The sequence below is a fragment of the Dipodomys merriami genome, unplaced genomic scaffold (assembly GCF_024711535.1).
Source record: "Dipodomys merriami isolate MVZ:Mamm:240054 unplaced genomic scaffold, mDipMer1.0.p SCAF_10, whole genome shotgun sequence".
Taxonomy (NCBI): domain Eukaryota; kingdom Metazoa; phylum Chordata; class Mammalia; order Rodentia; family Heteromyidae; genus Dipodomys; species Dipodomys merriami.
In genome coordinates, this window is record NW_027202271.1 from 7,380,345 (window position 1) to 7,405,007 (window position 24,663).

Here is a 24,663-nt window from a genome sequence, read left to right on the forward strand (position 1 = left end):
CACTGGTGCTTGAGAAAGGTTTTGATGACTAAGAAAATACTTAGAAGTCTATCTTTTAATTTTCCTTTAAGTCCTATGAAATATGATACAGATGTTCCAGTAAGTATCAGATTCAATCACTGTTTCTTGGCTTTCCAAACCTGCCCATGAAGAAGCTTTATCAATAGAAGGTAATACTCATGGACAGAATTGTGAGCCATCTATGCCTTGCAGAATGCAAATTCCTAAGTCCAGGCTGTAAATCACCTGTGTTCATAATATAGCTTTGTTATTTTATAACATAGCTTTCTAGTTCATATAAATAGCTTGGAAGTGTGAACTTTACTGTAATAACACTTCAAGGGAAGTATTATGGAGACTCAAGAAAATGAAACCTTTGACAAGCATCATAAATACATGTATTTTAGCCAGGTGCCAGTGGTTCATGCCTGTAATCCTAGCTACTCAAGAGGCTGAGAACTGAAGGCCCAGGATCAAAGCCAGCCTGGGCAGGAAAATCTGGAACACTTATCTCCCATTAACTAGCATAAGGTGAAAGTGGGGCTGTGGCTCAATTGGTAGCACACCAGCCAACCTTGAGTGAATGAGCTAAGGAACAGTGCCTAGGGTCTGAGATCAAGCTCTAGAACAAACACACAGGCACGCACACACATACAAGATATATATATATATATATATATATATATATATATATATTCAATATATGTGTATATATAATATTTGTTATTTATAACTAATAGCAACTTTGGGGAGTGATGGAGAATCCATCTCTTAAAGATTCCATCTTTTCATGGGCTCATCCCAAAGAATTAAAGGGTGATTAGAACAATATTACTATTACATATATATAATAGTAATAGTAATATAAGATAATAGTAATAGTAATACAATATAATATAATAGTAATCGTAATAGTAATATAAAATAACTGCAAGTAAGGCCTTGCCTTCTGCTTGTGGCCACCATTGATTTTCATTTTCGTAAAAGTACCTTAACATACCCCCTTAACTATACTCCCCACACACAAAAAAAATGAATTGAGACTTAATGAGTATCTCCTACAAGTGGGTTCTAATTTGCAGGAAGTCCTGGTGAACTTTGCTCACATTCCAGGTTCCCAATTATGATGCCTCAGGTTGGCTTTCATCCAGGCTGTTAGGTGAAATTAGGCCCAGAAAATCGGATTATTACCTCCCAGGAGGAAATGTTTGCTATGCAGCAGATGATAGCTCATCTTCTTCCTAACTTGCTGGGGTGGAGGTGTTGCTTTTTCTCTTTCTTTCTTTTTTCCTTTTTTTTTTTTGCAAAGCCAATTTGTTAACAATTAGTACTCATTAGAATCATTTCCTGCTATTGATTCTACACATTTGACAAAGCACTTTTAGGGAATTGGACCCTCTCTCCCCCGCCCAAAGTTGCCATCCGTAAGTGTTGGTGCTATTAAAAATCCTTCCGATCCAATGTAATTCCTAACCAGAGTCATCAGTTCCCAAGTAATTATTTTTGCTTTCCAACCCACCTGCTATCCTGTCCAGTTTAAAGATGTGCTGGAAGAAGGAACATACTTCTTAATTAGCAGAGGTGGTAGATAAATCTGAATGGGAACAAAAGGAATTTTCTTTTATTATCTGCTTTGGCTGTTAGTCATCTATCTTTAAAACTGCAAGCTGGCAATCTACCGTAAGTCCTGTGAGTGTGCGGAAGTCAAAGTGTTACTTCTGTTATCTAAACATCGAAGCTTCTAAATAGCGCAGCTACATTTTTTAAGTCGGTTCACCTTTGCAAAGTGTGAACTCCAAATATGGAATCCTAAGTGGCGTCCTTGTGCATTCCCTTACAATTTAAATATTGCCCGCGTCAGCTTTCTGAAAATATTATATATGACTTTAATAAAATTAGCATAAATACCATATGCATTTGAAATGTTCTGAGGGAAAGGTCTTTATAGTTAGCTAATTTTAAAATATAGGCCTGCATGGCTTCAAATTTATATTTAATGGGTATGTTCTGATTATCTAATTAAAATACTTATTATCTGTAGACATATCTGTATACTTGCTTCAATGTTCTTTATTTAGAGCAAGAGAATATGCCTGGTAGGTAACAGTATTTACCTAGGAACTACTTTGTTATTTTTGTAGGATCAGAATACAAACTAAATACTAAGCCCCCTAACCTTCTATTCCTTTCTTCTATCACCCTCCCCTAAATTTCCTTTGCTTCTGCATTTCTTTTATACCTATAAATAATTGCTCCTATTCCTTTTCCTTTACATCTGGTAAGGCTGAAAATATTTCTTCGTGTTGTGGCAAAAGGAGGTAAAGAACTACTATACTTGTGTTTCTGCCTGTCTAATTCCCCTGCCAGTAGCTTCTATCAATGGAGAAAATGAAGTGTCTGCTCTTTTTGGAAATGCCCTGTGCTCACCCTTTCTATCCTTAATAAACAGAGATGGTATTGACACAAGTGAATTTTGTTTAACCACACTACATTTGCCTCTTAATTAGTGAATATTCATCTGTCATCAGCCGCAGCTATGACACCCCCTCCCTGCTAACATGCTCTGTCATGAATAATCAATGAGGCCCTAATTAATATTCATGAGCCGGAATCTGTGTAGTCATGTGCACTGATGCAGAGACAGGGGGACTGTTGCCATGAACTGACTGAAAAACTCGTGTGTGTGTGTGTGTGTGTGTGTGTGTGTGTGTGTGTGTATGTGTGTGTGTGTCGGTGAGTGCGAGCTACTTAGAGGCAAGCGAAGAAGAGCATGCTGCCGCTGCACACCAGCCAGGCTTAGGCTTCCAGCTAGCAGCGGTTTGTCTTGTGTTTCTGGAATGAAGTGACTGTTGAAAACCAGTAGTGGAGTCTGGAGAGTTCAGTTCACTTGCCTTTCAGTCCTGGGGAAATTAGAAGATTTTTGCTCTCTCTCTCTCTCTCCCTCCTCTCTCTCTCCTCCTGTCCCTGCTTCTTAGAATGGGTTGCAATTTGTGCACTTTTCAGAAAAGAGAGGAACACTACAAACTGCTCTATGAAGTTTCTCAGGTGAGTTGCAGGTCTTAGACTAGCAGCAAAAACCAGCCACGCTTTGTGTTTGTCTGCAAGATTGATAAGGATGCTTTCTGGCTAGCTTTTATTTGTGTTCTTCAGCACTAAGGGCAAGGCAATGAGCTGCTTGGGGGCTTCTTTTGGGGGGTAGGGGGGAAGGCTTTTGGGGTGGTAGTTTTCAGTTTTCTTGCCACACCCCTTTCAGATGACTTCCTGTGGGATTCTTTTTTTTTTTTTTTTAAGCATTTTGTGTATCTACTGCCAAGCTGTCAGTCATATAAGAGGGGTAACAGTGAAATCTTTGCCTGTAATCTTTGGAGAGACAGACCCTTTTCATTTTGGAATCTGTATCTGAAAATGGATTGCATTTTTTTGTCTGCATAAATGTTGGGGATTTAATAGCTCTGTGATCTCAGTTATTTCTGAATAGACAGGAAAAGTTTCTTGTCAAATCTTGTTAGCCAGAGGAAATTATTTGATTCATTAGAAATTGCTGTTTTGGGTTTAAGAGCAAGATTTGGTGTTTTTGTATTCTACCAGAAAAACAAAAAATTGATGAAATGCCTTGGTTTAAGAAAGAGAAAAGGGAATTTCCTTTTCTACTTGTTCTTGGATCCTTTTTAATATTTTCATCTGTTTAGCACAAAATGTTGATTTTAAAAGGTTGTCAAAGTATCTATGTGTGATATAGGAAAAGTGTGCAAATTCAGATGTCTGTTTAGTGTGTATGTGGAGGACTCCTCAGAATAAAAATAAGATGCTCAGTCTTCATAGTTGTAATAGAATTTCTTAGTTTGCCATTTTATTTGAGCAGGTTTGCCTGGGGGTGAATATTCAAATGTTTTTGTCTTGTCTGGCAAATAAAGTTTATTTGTCCATCTTTCATCCTGCCCCGGATGTAATTCTATTGGTTTTGTTTTTAGATAAGATGATTGATAAAAAAAAAAATGTTTGGGATGTTTGCTGTTTGGTCCAGTAGCCCACTATCTACCGGTTCTTTCAGATTCTACCCGCCCTCTCGCCAACCGTGATTCATTTCGCAGTGGGCTAATTACAAAGTGGATTTGCTACACACGAAACACCAGTCTCAATGTTAATTCACATTTTCATGGTAATGTGATCAGAGGCTCATTAGCCAGTTTCCAAAATGATCCTCTGCATTAATTAAATATAAAAATGACTCCTTTATCACTGTAGAGAGGAAGAGAAAAAAAGATTAACATTGTTAATTACACTAGGGGCAATACCTTTTTGCATTCTTTTTTTTTCTTGTAAGCTGCAAACTTGTAAGCATGAACTAAAAATCATATTCGTTTCTCAGAGAAGCTCTCATCCACTATGATTCATGAAAACAGGCTCTAGGTGGAACACTTTGCCTTTAGTTTGCTTGTTGGAGTTTGAGTTCTGGTATTGTTTTTCTTTGGGTAGTTGTGGAGAGAGGAAGTGGATTCATTGATCTATTTTTTTATTTTCTCTGAATTCCTAAATGATATAAAAGTACAATATTGGCAGGGGTAGTAGCTGGCATCCTCCTGATTATGCCTAGGTTAAGCTGTTTATATTCCTCTAGGAAGTCTGGCAGGATTACTGCCTCTAGAAAGGACCACTAGGTTTGCAGAAGAGCAAGGAGCCTTTGTTATGGATTTTTTTAAAATGCTTGTCTGTGAGTTTTGCTTTCAAGTGCTTCCTAAATCTTGAGAAAATAGATAAGCCAAAGTCTTTATTGCCTCTTACCTTCTCTCCTCCATATATTTATTTTATTTTCCTCTACTCCCAAGTTGCAGTACTTATGATCTTTAATAAAGGGGGATGGGGGGGGGGTACAATGAAGTATTAGCTTCCATGTAACTGGCTTTTATTAGATAAGTTAAAGCCCCAGCTTAGAGGTCTTGCATGGATTTTTTTTTTTTTTTTGCCTAGGAGCCCTCCTACAGTTTGTCCCCCATTCCTCCCCCCACCCTGCCCCAGCTTTGCCTTCTATGTTATTGAGTTAATGGAATAGATAAGAAATCAAAGGAAAGCAGTGATAGGCTCATAATACGCTAGAGCCCCGTGTGGTGCTGTAAACTAGTTTCTATTTTTATTTGGAAGTAAGGCAGCTCAAGAGCACACATGAAAGCAAGCATGTTCTTAACCAGGTGGTGAGGAGGGGGGGTCTCACTGCCTCCCCTTCCCTGGAGAAGATACTGTGTACAATAGTAGCTTGACACCGGATGCCTGAGTATTTCTAGCTGGCTTACTAAAACGAATGAGCTTACACCAATATTAACACTCGATTGCCCAAATCCTGTTTGTGTATGTATTTGTGATTCTTCTGTCACCTGTCTTTGTGTTTCTTTGGGTTGTTTCTTAAGAGCTAAGGCAAATGACAGTTTATCAGGGGATATAATAAGGCAAAATTACTAGTGAATATTAAATGCATGCCCACCAGCAAAATGTCTATTTCTTTATAATCAAATCATTGTGATAATAGAACTGTTGGTGATTTAGGGATATGATAATATGGGCCAAATAGAATCTGGGTTCTGGTTTCTAAAGGCAATAAACAAAAGCAAATGTTCCTCTGTGCTGGTGCTCACACCTGTAATCCAGCTGATTAGGAAGCTGAGATGTGAGGATCATAGTTCAAAGCCAGCCCCAGTAGGAAAGTCTGTGAGACTTATATTGTCAGTTAACCACCAAAAAGATGGACATGGAGCTGTGGCACAAGAGGTGGGGCCTTGAGTGAAAAAACTAAGGGACAAAGCCCAGACCCTAAGTTAACAAGCCCCAGTACTGGCACAAAAACAAATAAATGTATTGTCTGTGAAAGAATCCAAATGGTGTGCTTATGTGGGAAAAGAGGTCAAGATTTTATATATATATATATATATATATATATATATATAATGTATATATGAATATATATGTATGAATATATATACATATATAGTTTAAATATAATAACTATACATATATTGTGTATATATATATATATATATATATATATATATATATATATATAGTTATTTGCTCCTGTAGAGGAGCTGAGACGTCACCTTTAAGAAAATTATTTTTAGCTGGACCTGGCCCAACCAGAGTCTAGTATGAACACAGATGAAAGAACCTGGGGTTGGAGTAGATCCTGGAGCTTTGATACCAAAGTGTTTCCATGAATCTTTATGTGTCTGTTAACTTTTCTATATGCCAGGGAACTCAACTAGTTTTCTGAAGTGATTTATTTTTTATCCCAAGTAAGTTATTTATTAACCTCTTAAGAATTAATAAGTGGGTAATTTGAACAATGCATTTCTATTGACATGAAGTGAATTGACTGCTTTGTATGAATTTCATTAAATAGCCTCCTGGACCTAGAAAGCTACAATAGCTTGAGAAGCATTTTTGACTTAATAATAGAATTTCTTCTAAGTGGATCTCATGACTTCCTAGGTGGATGGATGGATAGATAGATAGATAGATAGACAGAAAAATGTGTGTGAATTATAAATAAAATAGTTATATATTACATAAAAATAATTAGATATATGAATTATATATAAATAAATTGCATAGATATATACGTTGTAGCTTGTGGATTGATTCAGTGATCACAGCTGCCAATTGGATGTTCCTTAGAGATGAACTGGATTAAAATCAGGGACAAATATTTAAAAGTTCCTGCTTTCGGCACAAAAGTGTTTGTAGGATTTCATTTACATCTTCTAATGTAATAACACAGGATTCTGTTTTTACTCACTTGCCAAATTAAAGAAAGGAAATTAATTTGCTTACCATCTCAGAAAAGCCAGATGAACGGTCATGGCTCTCCAGGCAGGGTCACTGACAGAGCTGATTTATTCATTCGAATGGCCGGGCACAGCTCTGAGGTCTCTTCACCACCTGCCTCTGTGACTCAGTCTTACAAAGTAGAACGGAACCTTCACTGACTGAAAGCACTCCCAGTGTTTTAAGCAGTGGGCTAGCCGTGTTCCCTGCATTGTATTATCTAGCTCATCCTTACACAAAGATCCAGTTAATGTTTCATAATCTCTTCCCCTAATTTCTAGATACAGTGAAGTCTCCCCTGTTTTATGATGTTTCTCGAATCTTGCAATAATTTCCTTTCTCACAATTCCATGACTTTCAGAAATCTGTGTTGCCTCCTACTAGAGACTCATCATCTCCTAATTGCTTTCCCAGGACTTTTTTTTCTTTTACTTTCTTTTTTTTTAGGTGCTGATCCTGGGGCTTGAACTCAGGCCTAGGTACTGTCCCTGATTTTTGTTTTTGTTTTTGTTGGTTTGGACTTTTTTTTTTTTTTGCTTGAGGCTACTGCTCTACCACTTGAGCCATAGCTCCACCTCTGGCTTTTCAGTGGTTAGTTGGACAGAGTCTCACAGACTTTCCTGCCCAGGCTAGCTTCAAACTGCAATCCTCGGATCTCAGCCTCCTGAGTAGCTGGGATGACAGACATGAGATACCAGCACCCAGCTACCCCCAGACACCTTTTTTCCATAACCCTTCCCAGGGTGAGCAAGGGCTGCTTCCTTCAGGTCTGTGCATGCACACCGGAGGGCACCTGGCTATTTTCACTTCCGCCCATTTCCAGGCCTCATTCTTGGCAGGTCACAGACAAAGCTCCTTTTTCTCAACTCTTTGGTTTTGTGCAAAGAAGTTTCCTTCTGAGAATGTGCTTGTGCACTGTTAAGGATCGATTGTGGCTACTGTAATAATGGACAGCAGTAACTGGCAATGTGGAGTGGTTCCCAGTGACTATAAAGTGAAGTTTAAAGATAACCTTCTGACTTCACTGTTCAAGACCTTCCTGAACTGACTGTAGTAGGTTCTCTTAAAATGATCTCTCACTGTTGTTTCCTAAGGCGATGTGTAATCAGTCCCTCCGCATCCTTCCCACTCCACCTCCTTTACTTCAAATCAGCCTCACCTCTGTACCCTCACAACTCAAGTTTCCCTCAACTTCTGTGGGACACACTCTATATGTACATTACTTACTTCCATCCCTACTTATTTCCTACATTTCTCCATCAGAGAAATTTCCGCAGTGATTGGGGAACAAACCAGTGTCTCCTACCTTGGAACTCCTGTAGCCTTTGTTCATACTTTTTTATTTGGTTTGCTTTGGTACCAATGTGGGGGCTTGAACTCAGGGCCTAGGCACTGTCCCTCCACTGTTTCCCTTCAAGGCTAGCACACTACCACTTAAGCCACAGCTCCACCTCTAGCTTGGTTTGTTGGTTTGTTTATTGGTAGGTCATTGGAGAGAAGAGTCTCATGGACATTCCTTGCCCAGGGTTGGCTTTGGACCTCAGTCCTCATATCTCAGCCTCCTGAGTAGCTAGGATGACAGATGTGAGCCACCGGCACGTGGCTTGGTTCATCCATTTTAAGCTTATTTATTTATTTATATACATATATTTGTTGGTTTACTTGTTGGCTTGGTCACTGTGTTTGTGCTTCTTTGGCTCAAGGCTAACACTCTACCACTTTGACTCACAGCACCACTTTTGCTTTTTATTGGAGATAGAATCTCATGGACTTTCCTGCCTGGACTGGTTTAGATCTCAGCCTCCTGAGTAGCAAGGATTATAGATGTGGGGGGGGGGGGCCGGGGAGACGGGTACAGGGGGAATATCTGACTATCTGTATTATGGTCAATTATGTGAGCCTGAATTGTAAGCATTTGGAAGGCAGGTCAGGTACTCACGTGTTCTTTAAGCCCTGTTCTGCCTCAGAGGAAGGGTGGGTGAATGTAGTGATGATACTCAATGCACATATGTGAACATGGAACCAGGTGACTTGAGGGAAGGGGTGGGGCTGGAGAGATGGGGGAGAGCAATGGAAGGGGTAACATGGATCAAGATGCACTGTACTTATAAATGGGCCTGTTTAATTGAGACTGCTTCATAAAGCCACTTAGAGATAATTTGTAGAAGTTACTAATTTAAGAGAATAAGCCTAGCTACTAAGCAGGCTGAGATCTGAGAGCCATGGTTCACAGCTAGTACAGGCATAAAATATGCAGGATTCATATCTCCAATTAATTAATAAAAAGCCAAAGAGAACTTTTAAAAATAGGTCGAGTGTGTTGGCTTATGCCTGTAATCCTAGCTACTCAGGAGGCTGAGATCTGAGGATAATGGATCTAACCAACCCAGGCAAGAAAGTCCATGAGACTCTTATCTGCAATAAGCTACTCAGAAAAAGCCAGAAGTAGCACTGTGGCACAAAAAGACTCAGGGACAGCAGCTAGGCCTTGAGGTCAAGCCCCAGGATTGGCACCAAAAATAAATAGATAAATAAATAGGAAAAAAATCTAAAATTCCCCAAACTAAAAAGCCAGAAGTGGAGGCATGCCCTAAGTTGTAGAGCACTGGCCATGAACTGATAAAGCCAAGTGAGAATAAAAAATAAATGGAAGACAAAATTGAGTCACAGGTCTTCAGGTTGAGGTGCACACCTGTAATAAACCTGCATTTGATTAGCGTGAGTGAAGCGACCATGTCTTGCACCAGAAGAGCAAGTGTGGACATAGGATAAGAGTGTCTTGCTTCGGCTCTACCACCTAACAGGCGCCTTCAGCTCTAGACATGTGATTGTGTTCAATGAACTTTCAGTCAACTATGACGAGTGTGTGTGTGTGTGTGTGTGTGTGTGTGTGTGTGTGTGTGTGTGTGTGTGTGTGTGTGTGTGTGTGTGTGTGTGTGTGTGTGTGTGCTGGTCCTGGAGTTTGCACTCAGGGCCTGGGTGTTGGTCCTGAGCTTTTTTGCTATAGTCTAGCATTCTTCTACTTGAGCCACAGTGTTACTTCTGGCTTTTTTTTTTTTTTCATTTTGGTGCTTAATTGGAGATAAGAGTCTCATGGAGTTTACTGCTTGGGCTGGCTTTGAACTGTGATCCTCAAATCTCAGGCTCCTGAGTAGTTAGACTTACAGGTATGAGCCATCGGTGTCCAGTCAACTATGACTTTTTAATATATGAATATTGTCTTGAGGGACTTACATATCAATGTGGCAGTCCTTGTTTTAGAGAAACACCCGAGAGAGACACCAAAGCAGAGTTTCCTGTGATGTGACGAATGCAGCATGAAATCGACAGGGATGCTGACAATGACTCCACAGAGGCTCATGATGGTGAAGTCTAGCCTGGGAGGGATTGGAGGGGACAAAGTCTGTGGAGATGGCAAACAAGTGACAGAGAGGCATGAACTTGGAGTAGAGAATTATTAGCAATAAGTATTACAGAAGCCTACAGTTTGAGGGGGACAGTCTACCCAGACACGGAAAAGAGCAGGCCATAGCAAAAGTATTTGAAAAATAGTATTATTCTATATATTTTAATAAGAAAATAAAGCTCATTATTATGGGATCAGAAAAATAAGACTTTAGACATATATATTTATATTTATCATTAAAAATGACAGCACCAGGGTGCATGCATCAGGGTGTATTTTTAAGCCAAACAAAGTATAGCACAAAAATTGTATCAGCAATCTGTTTTTAAGTGCATTTGTAATGTATTATATTCAATAAAAACTTAGCAAGCAGCAATTTAAGTTACAAAAAAAAAGAATGTCTCTCATTTTTGTTTGTTGTGTTACGTTTATGTGACTGTAACTGTGTGTGTGTATGTGTGTGTATGTAGAAAGAGAGAGAGAGAGTGTGCATTCTGATTGGATTTGGTTTAGTGTTTGAGACATTAGGGATGGAGGACTGTACAATAATGAAGGAATTCAATTGGGAGGCTGTGCAAAGGGCGAGCTAGTAGAGAACATAGAAAGAGCCTCCTGCCTGTAATCCTAACTACTCAGGAGGCTGAGATCTGAGGATCAGGCTCAAAGCCAGCCTGGACAGGAAAGCTTTGAGAGTCTTCAGTTAACCAGTTAACCAACAAAAAGCTAGAGGGGGGGCTGTGACTCAAGTGGTGGAACACCAGTCTTTAGGAGAATGGAAGGAAGGAAGGAAGGAAGGAAGGAAGGAAGGAAGGAAGGAAGGAAGGAAAGAAGGAAGGAAGCAAGCAAGGAAGGAAGGAAGGAAGGAAGGAAGGAAAAAATGTGCCTTTAGCTAACAAGAATTTTATCTTTCCAAGACTTAAAAAAAAGAAAGAAAGGAAGGGATGTGAAGGGTAAACAAAGGAGGAGGCTGCAATGCTTGGTAAGAAATGTATGCATTATCCTGCCCATGTAATTGTAACCCCTCTGTACAGTATGTTCACAAATAAAATAAAATAAAATAAAATTTAAAAAAGAAAGAAAGAAAGAAACCTTTAATGAGGCCTAGCTTGGTGGTAGAGTGTCTGCCTAGTAAACACAAAGCCTTGAGAAAGAAAACCTTAAGTGTTCCAATGTTGCTGATATGCAAAGACTTTCTATAAAAATATTTTTAATGATTCTAATAAGTCAAAGTCAGTAAGTGAAGTATTTTTGCCTACTAGAAGGATTAGATGATCATATATTTCACTTATATGTATTTATATAAATACATCATTTATGTATATATATCACCTTCTTTTGGGGGAGTGGGGGGGCTGTGTAAGAGTGTATACATTCTTTTTTTTAATTTTTATTTATTTTTTATTGTGAAAATACTGTACAGAGGGGTTAAAATTACATGGGCAAGATAATGAGTACATTTCTTATCAAGCATTGTAGCCTCCTTTGTTTCCCCTTCCCATCCCTTCCCAGCCTCCCCCGGCCCCCCGCACCTAATCCTCCCCCCCCCAAAGTTGTAAAGCTCATTTTCGACATGACAACTTGTACTTCTCATTGTTGCAACGGGTCCACCTGTATCCCTATTTAAATGACTTGTTTTTCCCCTTCCCCTCCACAAATTATACCGACATCAAATACAGTGAAAGCAGGGTTATACTGTGGGGGAGGGACATACAAAGCAACAAAGAAATAATCTTATAAATGTGTTATAAACAAATGCATGAAAGAAAAAAAATTTAAATACATATCTTAGGGTTCATTTTCCTAACATCATCTTATCTTACCTTTTCTGCTTGACTCGTACATATACTAGATATTACAAATAAGGGGAACCATGGGACCTATGTTTCTTTGGGCTTGGCTTACTTCACTTAATATAATTTTTTCCAAGTCTTTCCATTTCCTAACAAATGGGGCAATGTCATTCTTTCTGATGGAGGCAGAGAATTCCATTGTGTATATATACCACATTTTCTTGATCTATTCATCTACTGACGGGCATCTGGGTTGGTTCCATATCTTAGCTATGGTAAATAATGCTGCAATAAACATAGTTGTGCTGGTAGCTTTAGTGTGGCCTTGTTTGTAAACATTTGAGTAAATGCCCAAAAGTGGGATTGCTGGGTCATAGGGGAGCTCTATGTGGAGTCTTTTGAGGAACCTCCATACTACTTTCCAAAGTGGTTGAACAAGTTTACACTCCCACCAACAATAAAGTAAGGTTCCCTTCTGTCCACATCCCCTCAAGCATCTGTTGTTGTTAGAGTTCTTGATTTTTGCCATTCTAACTGGGGTGAGGTGTTCTAAGTATGTGCTCTACCACTGAGCCACATTGCTAGACCTTTGCATTTCTTTGCTTTATTTTTTGTTTTCTCAGTACCAGTTTTGCTGTGCTTTTGTGCTTACAGCTGGTATGTTACCAGTTGAGCCATGCCTTCAGCCCAGCATTTTGCTAGTTAACTTAAGATGGAATCTTGAAGACTCCGATGCTTCAGCTGGCCTCAAACCATGATCCTGTAGGTCTCAGTCGCCTGAGTAGCTAGAAGCACAGATATGAACTACCTCTGGCTTATCCTTACTTTTAGTTTATTTCCATCTATTAATTGATCTGGGCCTAAGAGAAGGCCATCCATGTGTTAACTTCATAGCTGTTTAGATGAAATATTGTAGGAAAATTCTTTCTTCAATATCATATAACAGAGAGATACATGGCTGAGAATTTAAAGTAATATATGTGCTGTATGTACGGGATACTGAACTATGCAACTCACCTGAACTTTTTTTTTTGTCAGTCGTGGAGCTTGAACTCTGGGCCTAGGCACTGTCCCTGAGCTCTTAGGCTCAAGGCGAGTGCTCTACCATTTGAGCCACAGTGCCCACTTCTGGCTTTTTCTGTGTATGTGGTGCTGAGGAATCGACCCAGGGCCTCATGCATGAAGCAAGCACTCTACCACTGAGCCACCTTCCCAGCTAGCTCACCTGAACTTTCCAATTAGAAAATTCTTATCTTAACTATTGAAGACACTTCTTAAATATAGGATCTTCTTCACATAAATACTCAATATATGCTTATGTCTTACCTATTTCCAGTCATGATAAGAACCACTGATTGAATGTCCATAAGCAAGCAGTAGTTTCTTAACTGTACAGAGTTATTAAGTAATTAAGTATAAAGATTAATTGATAGTGAAAAATCCTTTATCCACAGTCAATCACTGTCCAGGACATTCCTTTTTTATAAGTAGATTTCACCTATTGAATTTTCACAAGTCCTTTAAAAGGTATTCAGTCAATCTTATTAAATGATTAAGAAAGACACCAGAATTAAATCACCCTGCCTTGTAGCTCTCCATGGGCTCTATCCTTTTCAGACCTTCATAATTACAGGTGGCTCACGCCTGTAATCCTAACTACTCAGGGGGCTGAGATCTGAGGATTCCAATTCCAAGCTAACCTGGGGAAGAAAAGTCCATGAAACCATTATCACTACTTAGCCACCAAAAAGCCAAAAGTAGAGCTGTGGCTTGAGTGATAGAACACTAGCCTTGAGTGAAAAAGCTCAGGGACAGCACCCAAGTCCTGAGTTCAAGCCCCGGGTCTGGTACACACATGCACACAAAAATTAAATTCATGGTAGGGAAATTAGCATGGGTACAGAGTCTGCTTCTGTCATTTAATCTTTTGGAGACTCTCTCTCTCTCTTTCTTTCTCTATCTCCCCACTCTCTCGCTCTGCCCCCTCTCTCTTTCCCTCTCTCTCATCCATCCAACACTTGCACCTGAAGAATTTTTGACATCTTTCTAAAGAAATGTCATCTCCTTGTGACTAGTATGGATGAAAAGTATTACTAGGTAGTAATTTGATCTTCACATGTACAATTCCAGATTCTTCCTGCGCAGCTGTGCTTTTCATATCTGAACACAACATTACCAGGCATCCATATAACCTGTCCCATCTCCTTCTTCTTCCAGCTGGAGCCATTTCTTTCTTCTTAATTCCACCTCTCCCCCCCCCCCCGTGGGGTGCCAGCTTTAAGAGGGTTTATTATAAAGAGTTCATTGTTTCCTTCCACAAAAAAATAAAAATAAAAAGGCTTCAAAGGTAGCAGCCTCATAGTCTCCTGTGTTTCCACATCTAACATCTAATTGCTAATTTGTGCCATTCTCTAACAAGCTGTAAATCTTGCTTTATGGTTGTTTGGGTCCTTGTAAAGCTCCTTTCCTCCACAGCTCCCTTCTGCTTTATGAAGCTTTGTAGAAATGCTACAAGCAATGGTTTCTGGAAACTTCCTCACATCTCAGTGGAAATTAGGTTTTTCTTTTCTTCCTGAACAAATCGCTCACTCTCAAGACTCTTAAAAGAGTCTGCTTCAGGTACAAAATAAAATTAAGTAAAGCCTCTTTAAGGATATGTGAACAAAGAGAATTTCTGAAACACCTAGTGTGGTTTAAAGCATAATAAATCTATAGATGAAAGACCATCATTCTAATCAGTGACAATGTTTTCCTATAATTAAATCACAGTAGAATTTTTTTTTTTGTACTCGAGTTTTTTGTACTAGAGTTTAAACTCAGAGCCTTAAGCTGTCACTTGGCTTTTTTACTCAAGACTGGTACTCTACCATTTCTCTAGACCTCCATTTCTGGCTTTTGGGTGATTAATTGGAGCTGAGAGCCTCACAGACTTTTTCTGTCTGGGCTGGCTTCAAACCATGATCCACACATCTCAGCCTCCTGAGTAGCTAGGATTATAGGCATGACCCACCAATGTTACATATGTGTGCATAAATATACATATGTATGTTTTATAGATAACATGTTAGATGCATATATCATACATGACATATATGATAGTTTCTAGCACTAGGGTTTTGAACTTAGGGCTTAGGTATTGTCCCTTAGCTTCCTTGCTCAAGGCTCATGCTCTGCCTCTTGAGCAACACCTCCATTTTTGGCTTTTTGCTGGTTAATTGGAAATAAGAGTCTCTCTCTGATCTGTTTGCCTGGTCTGGCTTGAAATCTCAATGCTCAGACTTTAGCCTTCTAACTAGCTAAGATTATAGGCATGTCACTGGTGCCAAGTTTCATATACACAAAAGTATATTCCTTTTGTAAAATACAATTTTATTATTAAGGCATTAATACAAGCGATTTGTAAGTCAGGTAATGAGTGCATCTCTTCTTTTTTTGAGGGGGGGTCCGGTCGTGGGGTCTGAACTCTGGGCCTGGGCGCTGTCCCTCAGCTCTTCAGCTCAAGGCTAGCACTCTACCACTTGAGCCACAGCGCCACTTCCGGCTTTTTTTCTTTTTGCTTATGTGGTGCTGGGGAATCGAACCCAGGGCCTCATGCATGCAAGGCAAGCGCTGTACCACTGAGCCACCTCCCCAGCCCCAGTGCATCTCTTCTTTTGGGCAGTATCACCCCTTTCTTCCCTTTCCTCCAGTTTTCCCCTCCCCTCCCTGCCCACAGGTTACAGAGTTCATTTTCCACATAGTGTACACTGAATATCTTGATTGCATCTGTTTACCCTTCCTCCCTCCCTTTCTGCACTCCCACCCTTAATAAATAATAAATAATTACACCACACTTGGTTTGTGTTCAATATCTGGTAGGTAGTAGCCCAGGTTGCAGAAGAAACATAAGCTAAAGAATCAGTCTTCAGGTGGCTCACGCCTATAATCCTAGCTACTCAGGAGGCTGAGATCTGAGGATCGCGGTTCAAAGCCAGCCCAGGCAGGAAAGTCCGTGAGACTCTTATCCAATAAACCACCAGAAAACGGGAAGAGGTACTGTGGCTTAATTGGTAGAGCACTCGCCTTGAGCTGAAGAGCTCAGGGACAGCACCCAAGCCCAGAGTTCAAGCTCCATGACCAAAAAAATAAAAAAGAATCAGTCTTCAAGGAGTATATAGTATCGCATACTATCATGCACAAATCCTTTTAGAAGGATTCAGAAGTGAATGACCTGACTGGTCATTGTAAAGGAGGAACATTTCTAGATGAGCAAGAGTAGTAAAAGGAATATTATAGAGCAGCTTAACATTGCTTTTTTATTTTTGTTTTTATTTTTTTAGGGGGGCTGATTGTTTTTAGTGGTATAGGAGTTTGCTCTCAGGGCATTGTGCTTGCTCCACGCATGCTCCACTGTGAAGTCACCCCCTGCCAGCCCGTTGGCTTTAGCTATTTCTCAGATAGGGCCTCATGCATTTTCTCCTTATCAGCCTCAATCCTTGACTGTCCTGTGTAGCTGAGATTGTAGAATGTGCTACCATTCCCAGCTTGTTCTTTGTGTGTATATATATATGTGTATGTGCATGTATCTATCTGTGTGTGTGTACGTGCATGTGTGCATGCACAGGTACTGAAGCTTCAATGTAGGGCCTGGGCTCTGTCCTTGTTCAAGGCTGGGGCTTTACCACCTGAGCCACGCCTCCATTTCTAGATTTTTTTTTGGTGGTTAAAAGCATGGTTCTTCTGTCAACACAAAGTCCCTTTGGCCTAGAGTGCTTATACTCATACAAACGTTAGTGTCTTATGACTCAATTCAAGTTTTACTATCTGAGAAAATTCCTCTGAACCCACCACAGAGTAACTTCCTCTGCTTCTGGCTCTTCTTTCACAATGCTTCGCAATTGGACACAGACTCAAATGCTTTTCTCATTTGAGTTTAGCTCTCTTGCCCCTCAGCAACTCTACTAACTCATGGTGTCTGACCCACAATTTAATACAGTGTCAAGGAAAGGGCATGGGGTCAGGGGAACAATTGTGTTTATTTAAAGAAAAACACTCATTTATTCATTGTGTGTGCGCGTGCATGTGTGCATGTGTGCGTGCATGCATGTGTGCATGCATATGTGCATGTGTGCTGAACTCAGAGCCTGGTGCTGTCCCTGAACTTTTTTGCTCAAGGCTAGCACTCTACCACTTGAGAAATAGCTCCACTTCCGGTTTTTTGGTGGTTGACTGATGATAAAGTTTTCATAGACTACCCTACCCAGGCTGGCTTCAAATAATGATCCTCAGATTACAGCCTCCTGAGTAGCTAGAATTATAGATGTGAGCCATCAGCACCCAGCTAAGAACTCCTTTATTATTGTCACTAATATGCAATGAGTTCTCTTTGAAAACAAAATCATTAAAGAAATTATATACGCTGTGTTTCTTGAAGTCATCTATTTTAAGATATATCTTAATTACAAGGCTCCTCATCAAGTTTAAGAGCAGTTGAGGGGTCATGGTTGGCATGCATATTTTAAGGTGAATATTTTTATATTCATACTGATTGCAAGATGCATCTCATTTCCAGAAGGAATACTATATTGAGGGAGAACATAGATGTTAGGCGAAACAGAAAAAGGAAAAGTACCTAGTGTGTTTGTTTAATTTGTAACAAAGCCCTTACGGACAGGTGCAGACAGTAAATCCTCTTTTGCAACCCAGAACTCATTGTTGAGTATGAGATTTTTGATACAATTAAGAAGAAATATAATTGTTCCAATAGTTGGCAATGACAGGGTTTGTTAACTCATGCAGGTTGGCTCTGAGAATAAAAAATATTAGTGCTGATTGCCCATGGTTCATGACTATAAACCTAACTTCTCAGGTGCTTGAGATCTGAGGATGGTGGTTCAGAACCAACCTGGGCAGAAAAGTCTGTGAGACTCTTATCTCTAACCACCAAAAAGCTCACATGGAGGTGTAGCTCAAGTGGCTGAGCATCAGCTTTTGATGAAAGAGCCAAACCAAAGTGTGAGGCCCCAAATCATATTGATGATATAATAATATCATATTGAACACAATCAGTAGAATTAAAAAGTAGACCAAGAGGGGCTGGGTAGGTGGCTCAGTGGTAGAGCGCTTGTCTTGCATGCTCGAGGCCCTGGGTTCGATTCCTCAGCCCCACATAAGCAAAAAGAAAAAAGCCAGAAGTGGTGCTGTGGCTCAAGTGGTAGAGTGCCAGCCTTGAGCTGAAGAGCTGAGGGACAGCGCCCAGGCCCAGAGTTCAGGCCCCACGACCGGACCAAAAAAAAAAAAGTAGACCAAGACAATCTTCCCCCTCACTATAACCTTATTTCATCATATGTGAAATTCTCACTAACATTCTTAGAATATAAACCATAGATTATGTGGCTTTATTTAGTCGTTTCCACCTTCTGAATAGAAGGTCATCAATGAATATGAGTGACATCAACAAATGTGTAAATATTACAGATTCATTTGTGCAATGTACTGGGAAATAGTATGTTATCAACAAATAAATTTAGGTAGCGTTTGTAACTGCCCATTCTTTTTCAGGATTATGAGATAGATGTGAATACTAACCAGGTTAAAAAGTTGTTGGTAAGTTCAGGTGTCTCATGCCTATAATCCTTGCTACTCAAGAAGCTTACATCTGAGGATTGGAGTTCAAAACCAGCCCAGGAAAGAAAAAAGTCCATGGGGCTCTTTATCTCCAATTAACCACCAAAACTCCAGAAGTAGAGTTGTGGCTCAAGTGGTAGAGCATAATCTTTGAGCACAAAAGCTAAGGGACAGAACCCAGGACCTGAGTTCAAGCCCCAGTACTGATGAAAAAAATGTTCAAATTAAGACAGACACAAATTTGTAAAAATAAGTTTTCCTATAGTTCTTTCAAACTATCATTCCATTCTATTCATGAAGTTCCAAAAGGTGAAAATTGCAGCTTGGTAACAGTTAAAACAACAGTGAATAAAAGTATTTAAAGCAAAGGGTATATATAAATAGCTCCCCTGCCAATTTCCACATTCATCACTTCCTGAACTAATCTCCTGGAAGGATGTCTATTTTCCAGCTGGGAAATTGATTCTGTGTCTAGGATGGGTGGAATGTAACCACAATGTTCCCCCTTGGTCTCTTTGAGCACCCACCAATAGTATTATAAATGTGCAAAAGACTGTATCCCAGTGCTTTTCTCCTCTTTTTCATAGTACCACAAATACCTAGTTTTTATTTCTCCCAAGAAAAATAATTCTCAAACTTGGGCTCCTCACTTCCACGTTTGCCTTGACAGCTTTGAGATGTATCTCTTCTTGGCCAGTATTATTTCTGTTGCATAGATCACAGAACAATGCTGAGAGCAAGCAAGCGAGGGAGGAGAAAACACTCATTCATTTGAGATGTAGATTTTTCTCAACATGTTTCACAAAGGGTTAGTTTCATTTTTTTTAATATCCTGTAGTAAGTGATTGCTTTTAGAAGGTGCATATGAGACAGTTAATGGGATCTTGAGAGCCATCGATTTGCATGTTATGAATAGCATCATAGTGCCCCACCAGTGGGTGATTGGGTCATCTAATATTACCTTGAATCCTCCACAAAAGTAAACCATCATTTGTAGCAAATATCCTGATCTAAGAGAATCAAGCTCCTTCCTTAAATTAGTCAATATAATGCTTTCCAGGAAGCTAAATAAGAAGCAGCTTCTTTGCATGTGTCTAAATCCTTAAAAAAGTCATTCTATTTAAACTTAGCTAACTACACATCTAAAATATTCACAGTTTATTTAGAACAGCCTTTAGATGATCTTAACTTGTTATGAAAATAAAGCATTCGATGAGTGGAGCTGGGACTCAAGTGGTAGAGCAGCAGCCTTGAACAGAAAAGCCAAGGGAGACTTCAAGGCCCTGAGTTCAAGCCCCATTCACCCAACAGCCCTAGACAGAGATTTTGAGTGAGATTGTTGACTGAGCAGAGCTGGAAGAGTTGAGCCATGAGGAGTTCACCTCTCCACGCTTCAGCCCTTGGGAATGAGTTCTAAAAGAGGGAGAGACTGAATACTCAGCCCCCAGTATGTCCAGCAATTCATCTTTCCCATATGTAGATGTAATTTTCAAGCTATCACCAAATTTTCCTTACCAAGGAAACTTAAATCACTTCTAAGGCCCAATGAGCTTTCCGGAAGGCTAGATTGTCTCTCTTCTCTTGCTCCAACTGTGGCTAATTCTTTCCACAATGAGGAGCGCCAGTGGAACCTGTGACTTTGAAGGGCTCATCTACGGGATTCAATGGGTTGATTATATCTGGAGATTGATTGGGCTAAGTACCAACACCAAATCATGTTGCAACGTAGTTGTAACTTACTAAATATGGCCTGGGCCCCTACTGTTGAACTCTGAGCCACCAGAGTCACCTGATGAGGCTGTTCTTGTATCCTGTGACCAGTGGCTTCAAATGGACTCATCCATCTTCTTGTCCCATTACATTTGCTGTGACTGATGTCCTGTACCCATTAAAATTGATGGGAAAGAACAAAGAGAAGAAAAATGTGCCCTTCAATTGATTATTTCCCTGGAAGAGCAAATGAGAATTCTCCAGTACCAACACAAGATTTAGAGGGGTACATCGCCCCATTTATTAAGTGCTCTAATGAGCTAGTTTACTAAACAGACTCTCCTGGTTTATAAGGGCATGCTTTAAAATTCAATCTCCTTTTGAAATGTGTTTGATCTTTATAAGATGAATTTAATAGCTCTAACGTTGTTTAGAGTCAGGAATTATTTTGGTGAATTTTTAGAGTCAATTGTATCAGATGTCTTGCATGTTAGGTTTTATGTTTGCTTGGTCTTTTTCTTTGGCTTTCTGATGAGCTATCCTAATGGCTCATTTTATGCCCTGTGATAGCCAATAATTAATCTGGCCGTGATGGTAAGCCAAAACCATAGTGATTTGAGAAGGCCTGGGCTTCCTAGATTATCTTATATTTACTGATGTTGTCTATGTGCTCGACAAATCACAGAACAGCAAGATAGTTCTGTGATGCTCACAAAACATTTGTTGAATTACATTCTTAGATGTGTAAGAAGTAAAAATAAAACCCGTCCACTGGCATTGCCAGGCACCTGGCCTCTCCCCTGTAATCTCCTGAGGTTTTTAATCTTTGAGGTAGAGTAAATGTTGTATACTTGGTTTTTTTTTTTGGAAGTATGATAGAGTCACATTTTTACTCTGTGCATATGCCAGTCCTAGGGCTTGAACTCAGGGCCTGGGTGCTGTCCCTGAGCATTTTTACTCAAAGCCTGTGCTCTACCACTTGAGCCACCACTTTACTTCTGGCTTTTGTGGTGGTTATCTGGAGGTAAGACTCTCATGTACTTTCCTGCTCGAGCTGGCTTTGATCCTCAGGTCTCAACCTCCTGAGTCACAAGGATTACAGGCATGAGCCACCACTCTTCTCATGAATTACAGAGGTTTGAAGAGGACTGAGCCCTTAGAGAGCCAAGATTACAGGTGTAAGCCACCAGTACTCATCTTAGAGTCACATTCTTAAAAGATCTATATTTATCTTTTATAAAATTCCAAAGGAACTCAATTTTTCCAAATAATATTAGATAAATTCTTTTGGAGTTTATGTCCTTGTGGGAGTTTGACCGCACTGGGACCTCAGGGGGTAATTTGAGTGCTGTGTACAACATCATCCCTGGAGAGACAGGAAAGTGAGAAACATTCTTTTCGTATTGACCCTGGTCACAAGGATGACACAAGCTATTCTGGGACTTTGACCATAAGAGAAATCTGGGAACAGCTGTCAAATTAGCTGTGGTCTGGCTGGTCTACATTTTCAGCAATATTAATATGATCATATTTTATACAAATACTGGAACTGACTGGGCTGCAAATGGCAGCAGTCAGACTAGAGGCATGAACACACCCGCAGCTCATGCCTATAATTCTAGCTACTCAGGAGGCAGAGATCTGAGAATCACAGTTTGAAGCCGGCCCAGGTAGCAAAGTCCATGAGATTTTTTTTTTTTAATCTTTGTTTAACCACCAAAAAGCCAGAAGGGAAGCTGTGGCTCAAATGACAAAGCACCAACACTGAGCACAAATGCTCAGGGACAGCTGCAAGGACTGGCAAAAAAAAATAAAAGGTGTTTAGTTGAAATGGTGAAGTGAAATGTTTAGGTTTGATGAAAGGCATGTCTTTAGACTTAGTTGGGTAGTATTATGGCAAAAACAAGCATCTGCACCATAGTCCTGAATTCCATGCATTCTAAGCAGGTATATATTGTCCTCAACAGTGGACTGCTTGAAGCCTTTAACCCATGCACCCCAAGGGTTTATTGTAGTTAAATAACCATATTAATAATATTATAATTGGGTGAGCAGTTTTCATTCTAGCTCCTTTCAAACTCCATCCCAGTAAGAGAGGTCTGTGACATTAATCATGCATATTAATTGGTGAAGTAGTTTGGTGTCATTTTCTTTCAAAACACTTAGTGATCTTATCTCTAATAATACCTTCCATTGTGGTCAGTATGTGCACCAAGATAGTCTCAATTCAGTCTCACCATTCAGTATTAAGCCCAATTCCTTTAGGTAGAAGTTTGTTGTCTTTCCTGGCCACTCACTACAGACCCTAATTAGCAAGACACTAGCTTGCTCAAGTGAATCCCTCCCCTGCCCCCGCCCCTTGTCCTCCCTTCAGGCTTCATGCTTACTAGGCACTCAACCATCATGAGTACATTGGAGCCACCCCCCCCCCTTTCTTTCTTTTTGCTTTAGTTGTTTCTCAGACAGGGTCTTGCATTTTTGTCCAGGTCCAAAGTCCTTGGACTGCCATTCTCCTGCCTGTGCTTCCCTTGTAGCCAAAACCACAGACACTTGGTACCACACTCCGCTTATCTATTGAGATGGAGTCCTTCTCAGATTTTGCTTGGGCTGCCCTAAAATCCCAGTCCTCTTAGTCTCTGCCTCTCAGGTAACTAGGATTACAGGCATGAGCCACCATGTCTGATGTGTTTTGTTGTTGTTGTTGTTGTTGTTTTTTGGAGGGGGTGTCCAGTCGTTGGGCCTGTACTCTGGGCCTGGGCGCTGTCCCTCAGCTCTTCAGCTCAAGGCTAATGCTCTACCACTTGAGCCACAGCGCCACTTCCAGCTTTTTTCTTTTTGCTTATGTGGTGCTGAGGAATTGAACCCAGGGCTACCTTCCCAGCCCACCATGTCTGATGTTAAGTGTGTAATTGTGACTTCCCTTTTTCACTTGGCTGTATTTATTTTCAGGATAACTAAAACCTGTATGATTGTTTATTTCTTTGGAGATTGCTAAACATTTTTTTTAAATTTGTAACTTTCCTAGACATTCTTATCTATGTAGGGCAAGAGAACATTTTTACATTTTGTAAAAAAAAAAAAGGAGATGCAAGTTCACCCTACATTATATAGCCAGTACCTATCCTGTTTGAGGTTTTTTTTTGTCCCACATTAATAAGTCAATGATAATCATATCCCTATGCCTTAGCATATATCTGGTATATAATATGTTAAATGAATGTTGATTGATTGAATTGCAGTGTATTGAAGGAAGCCTTTTAAATGTCATGCCTAGTGTTTGAACTGAACTGCCTAGACAATGAGCAGTACCATGTAAACAGGTATCATGTAAACAGGATTAGTAGTGTGAACTAGGATAAGGGCAGATAAATATGAGATAAATAACTGGGGAATTATTTTAAAAAATCACAGCAAGCTGAGTAAGCAGGAGGCCCCAAGTTCAATCCACACTACAAGCACAAAACACAAACACACAGACCCACACACCAAAACCAAATTGAGTGAACCAGTGGCTCATGCCTGTAGTCCTAGCTACACAGGAGGCTGAAATATGAGGATCACAGTTCAAAGCTGTCCCTAGGCAGGAATGTCTATGAGACTCTTATCTCCAGTTAACTACCAGAAAACCAGAAGTAGTGCTATGGCTCAAAGTGGTAAAGTGCTAGCCTTGAGCAAAAAGAGCTGAGAGACAGTGCCCAGGCCTTGACTTCAAGCTCCATGTCTGACAAAAAAAGAAAAAATTAAGCTGGGAGCTGAGGGCTCACACCTGTCATCTTTGCTACTCAGGAGACTGAGATCTGAGGATCCTGGTTCAAAGTTGGCCTAGGTAGAGAAATCTGTGAGCCTCTTAGTCTCCAGCTAACTAGCAAAAAGACAGAAGTATGGCTGAGACTCAAGTGGTAGAGCACCAGCCTGGTGTGAAAAAGCTAAGGGACAGCACCCAGGCCCTGAGTTCAAGCCCCATTACTGGCACACACCCACAATCAGTACATTGTGACTGGGGGACCTCAATTAAAATGAGGCCAAGACAAATATCAAAGAACAAACCGAGAATTACTTCTTGACACTAGTGGAGTGGAAAAGCAGAAGGATATAGGCAGAACCCAACCTCCTGTCCGGGTTTCTACCACAGCTGTGGCAAAGGTTGGTGTCCAGACCAGGAAGAGGCCCATTTGGAGAACAACTGTGTTCTTCCTGTATTCTTCCTGTGTTCTTTGAATACCATTAACCATTTCTTTGTGCTAAAGCCTTTGCATCTGATTATACTGAATAAAGTCTGCTTGTTGTTTAATTTGTATCTAATTATTCACGTGTAGAAATGTTCTCTTCCCTGGCTTT

General features: G+C 40.1%; 1 protein-coding gene and 1 non-coding gene across 6 annotated transcripts in view; both read left to right on the plus strand.

The window, feature by feature from the left end:
- Pdzrn4 (PDZ domain containing ring finger 4) overlaps positions 1–24,663 on the plus strand; it is a 400,873-nt gene that overhangs the window by 252,713 nt on the left and 123,497 nt on the right. Inside the window, exon 1 of one of the 5 annotated variants that reach the window (XM_070034765.1) lies at positions 2,977–3,045. The exons of the other annotated variants lie outside the window; for them this stretch is intronic. Within the exon in view, the coding sequence (XP_069890866.1) occupies positions 2,977–3,045 (69 nt within the window). Of the gene's footprint in view, positions 1–2,976; positions 3,046–24,663 lie in introns of those variants that run through there. 5 annotated transcript variants of the gene reach the window in all.
- On the plus strand, positions 17,616–17,742 carry LOC138806374 (small nucleolar RNA SNORA40). The gene has a single exon (XR_011365829.1). It is a non-coding gene; the product is annotated as a small nucleolar RNA SNORA40 (small nucleolar RNA).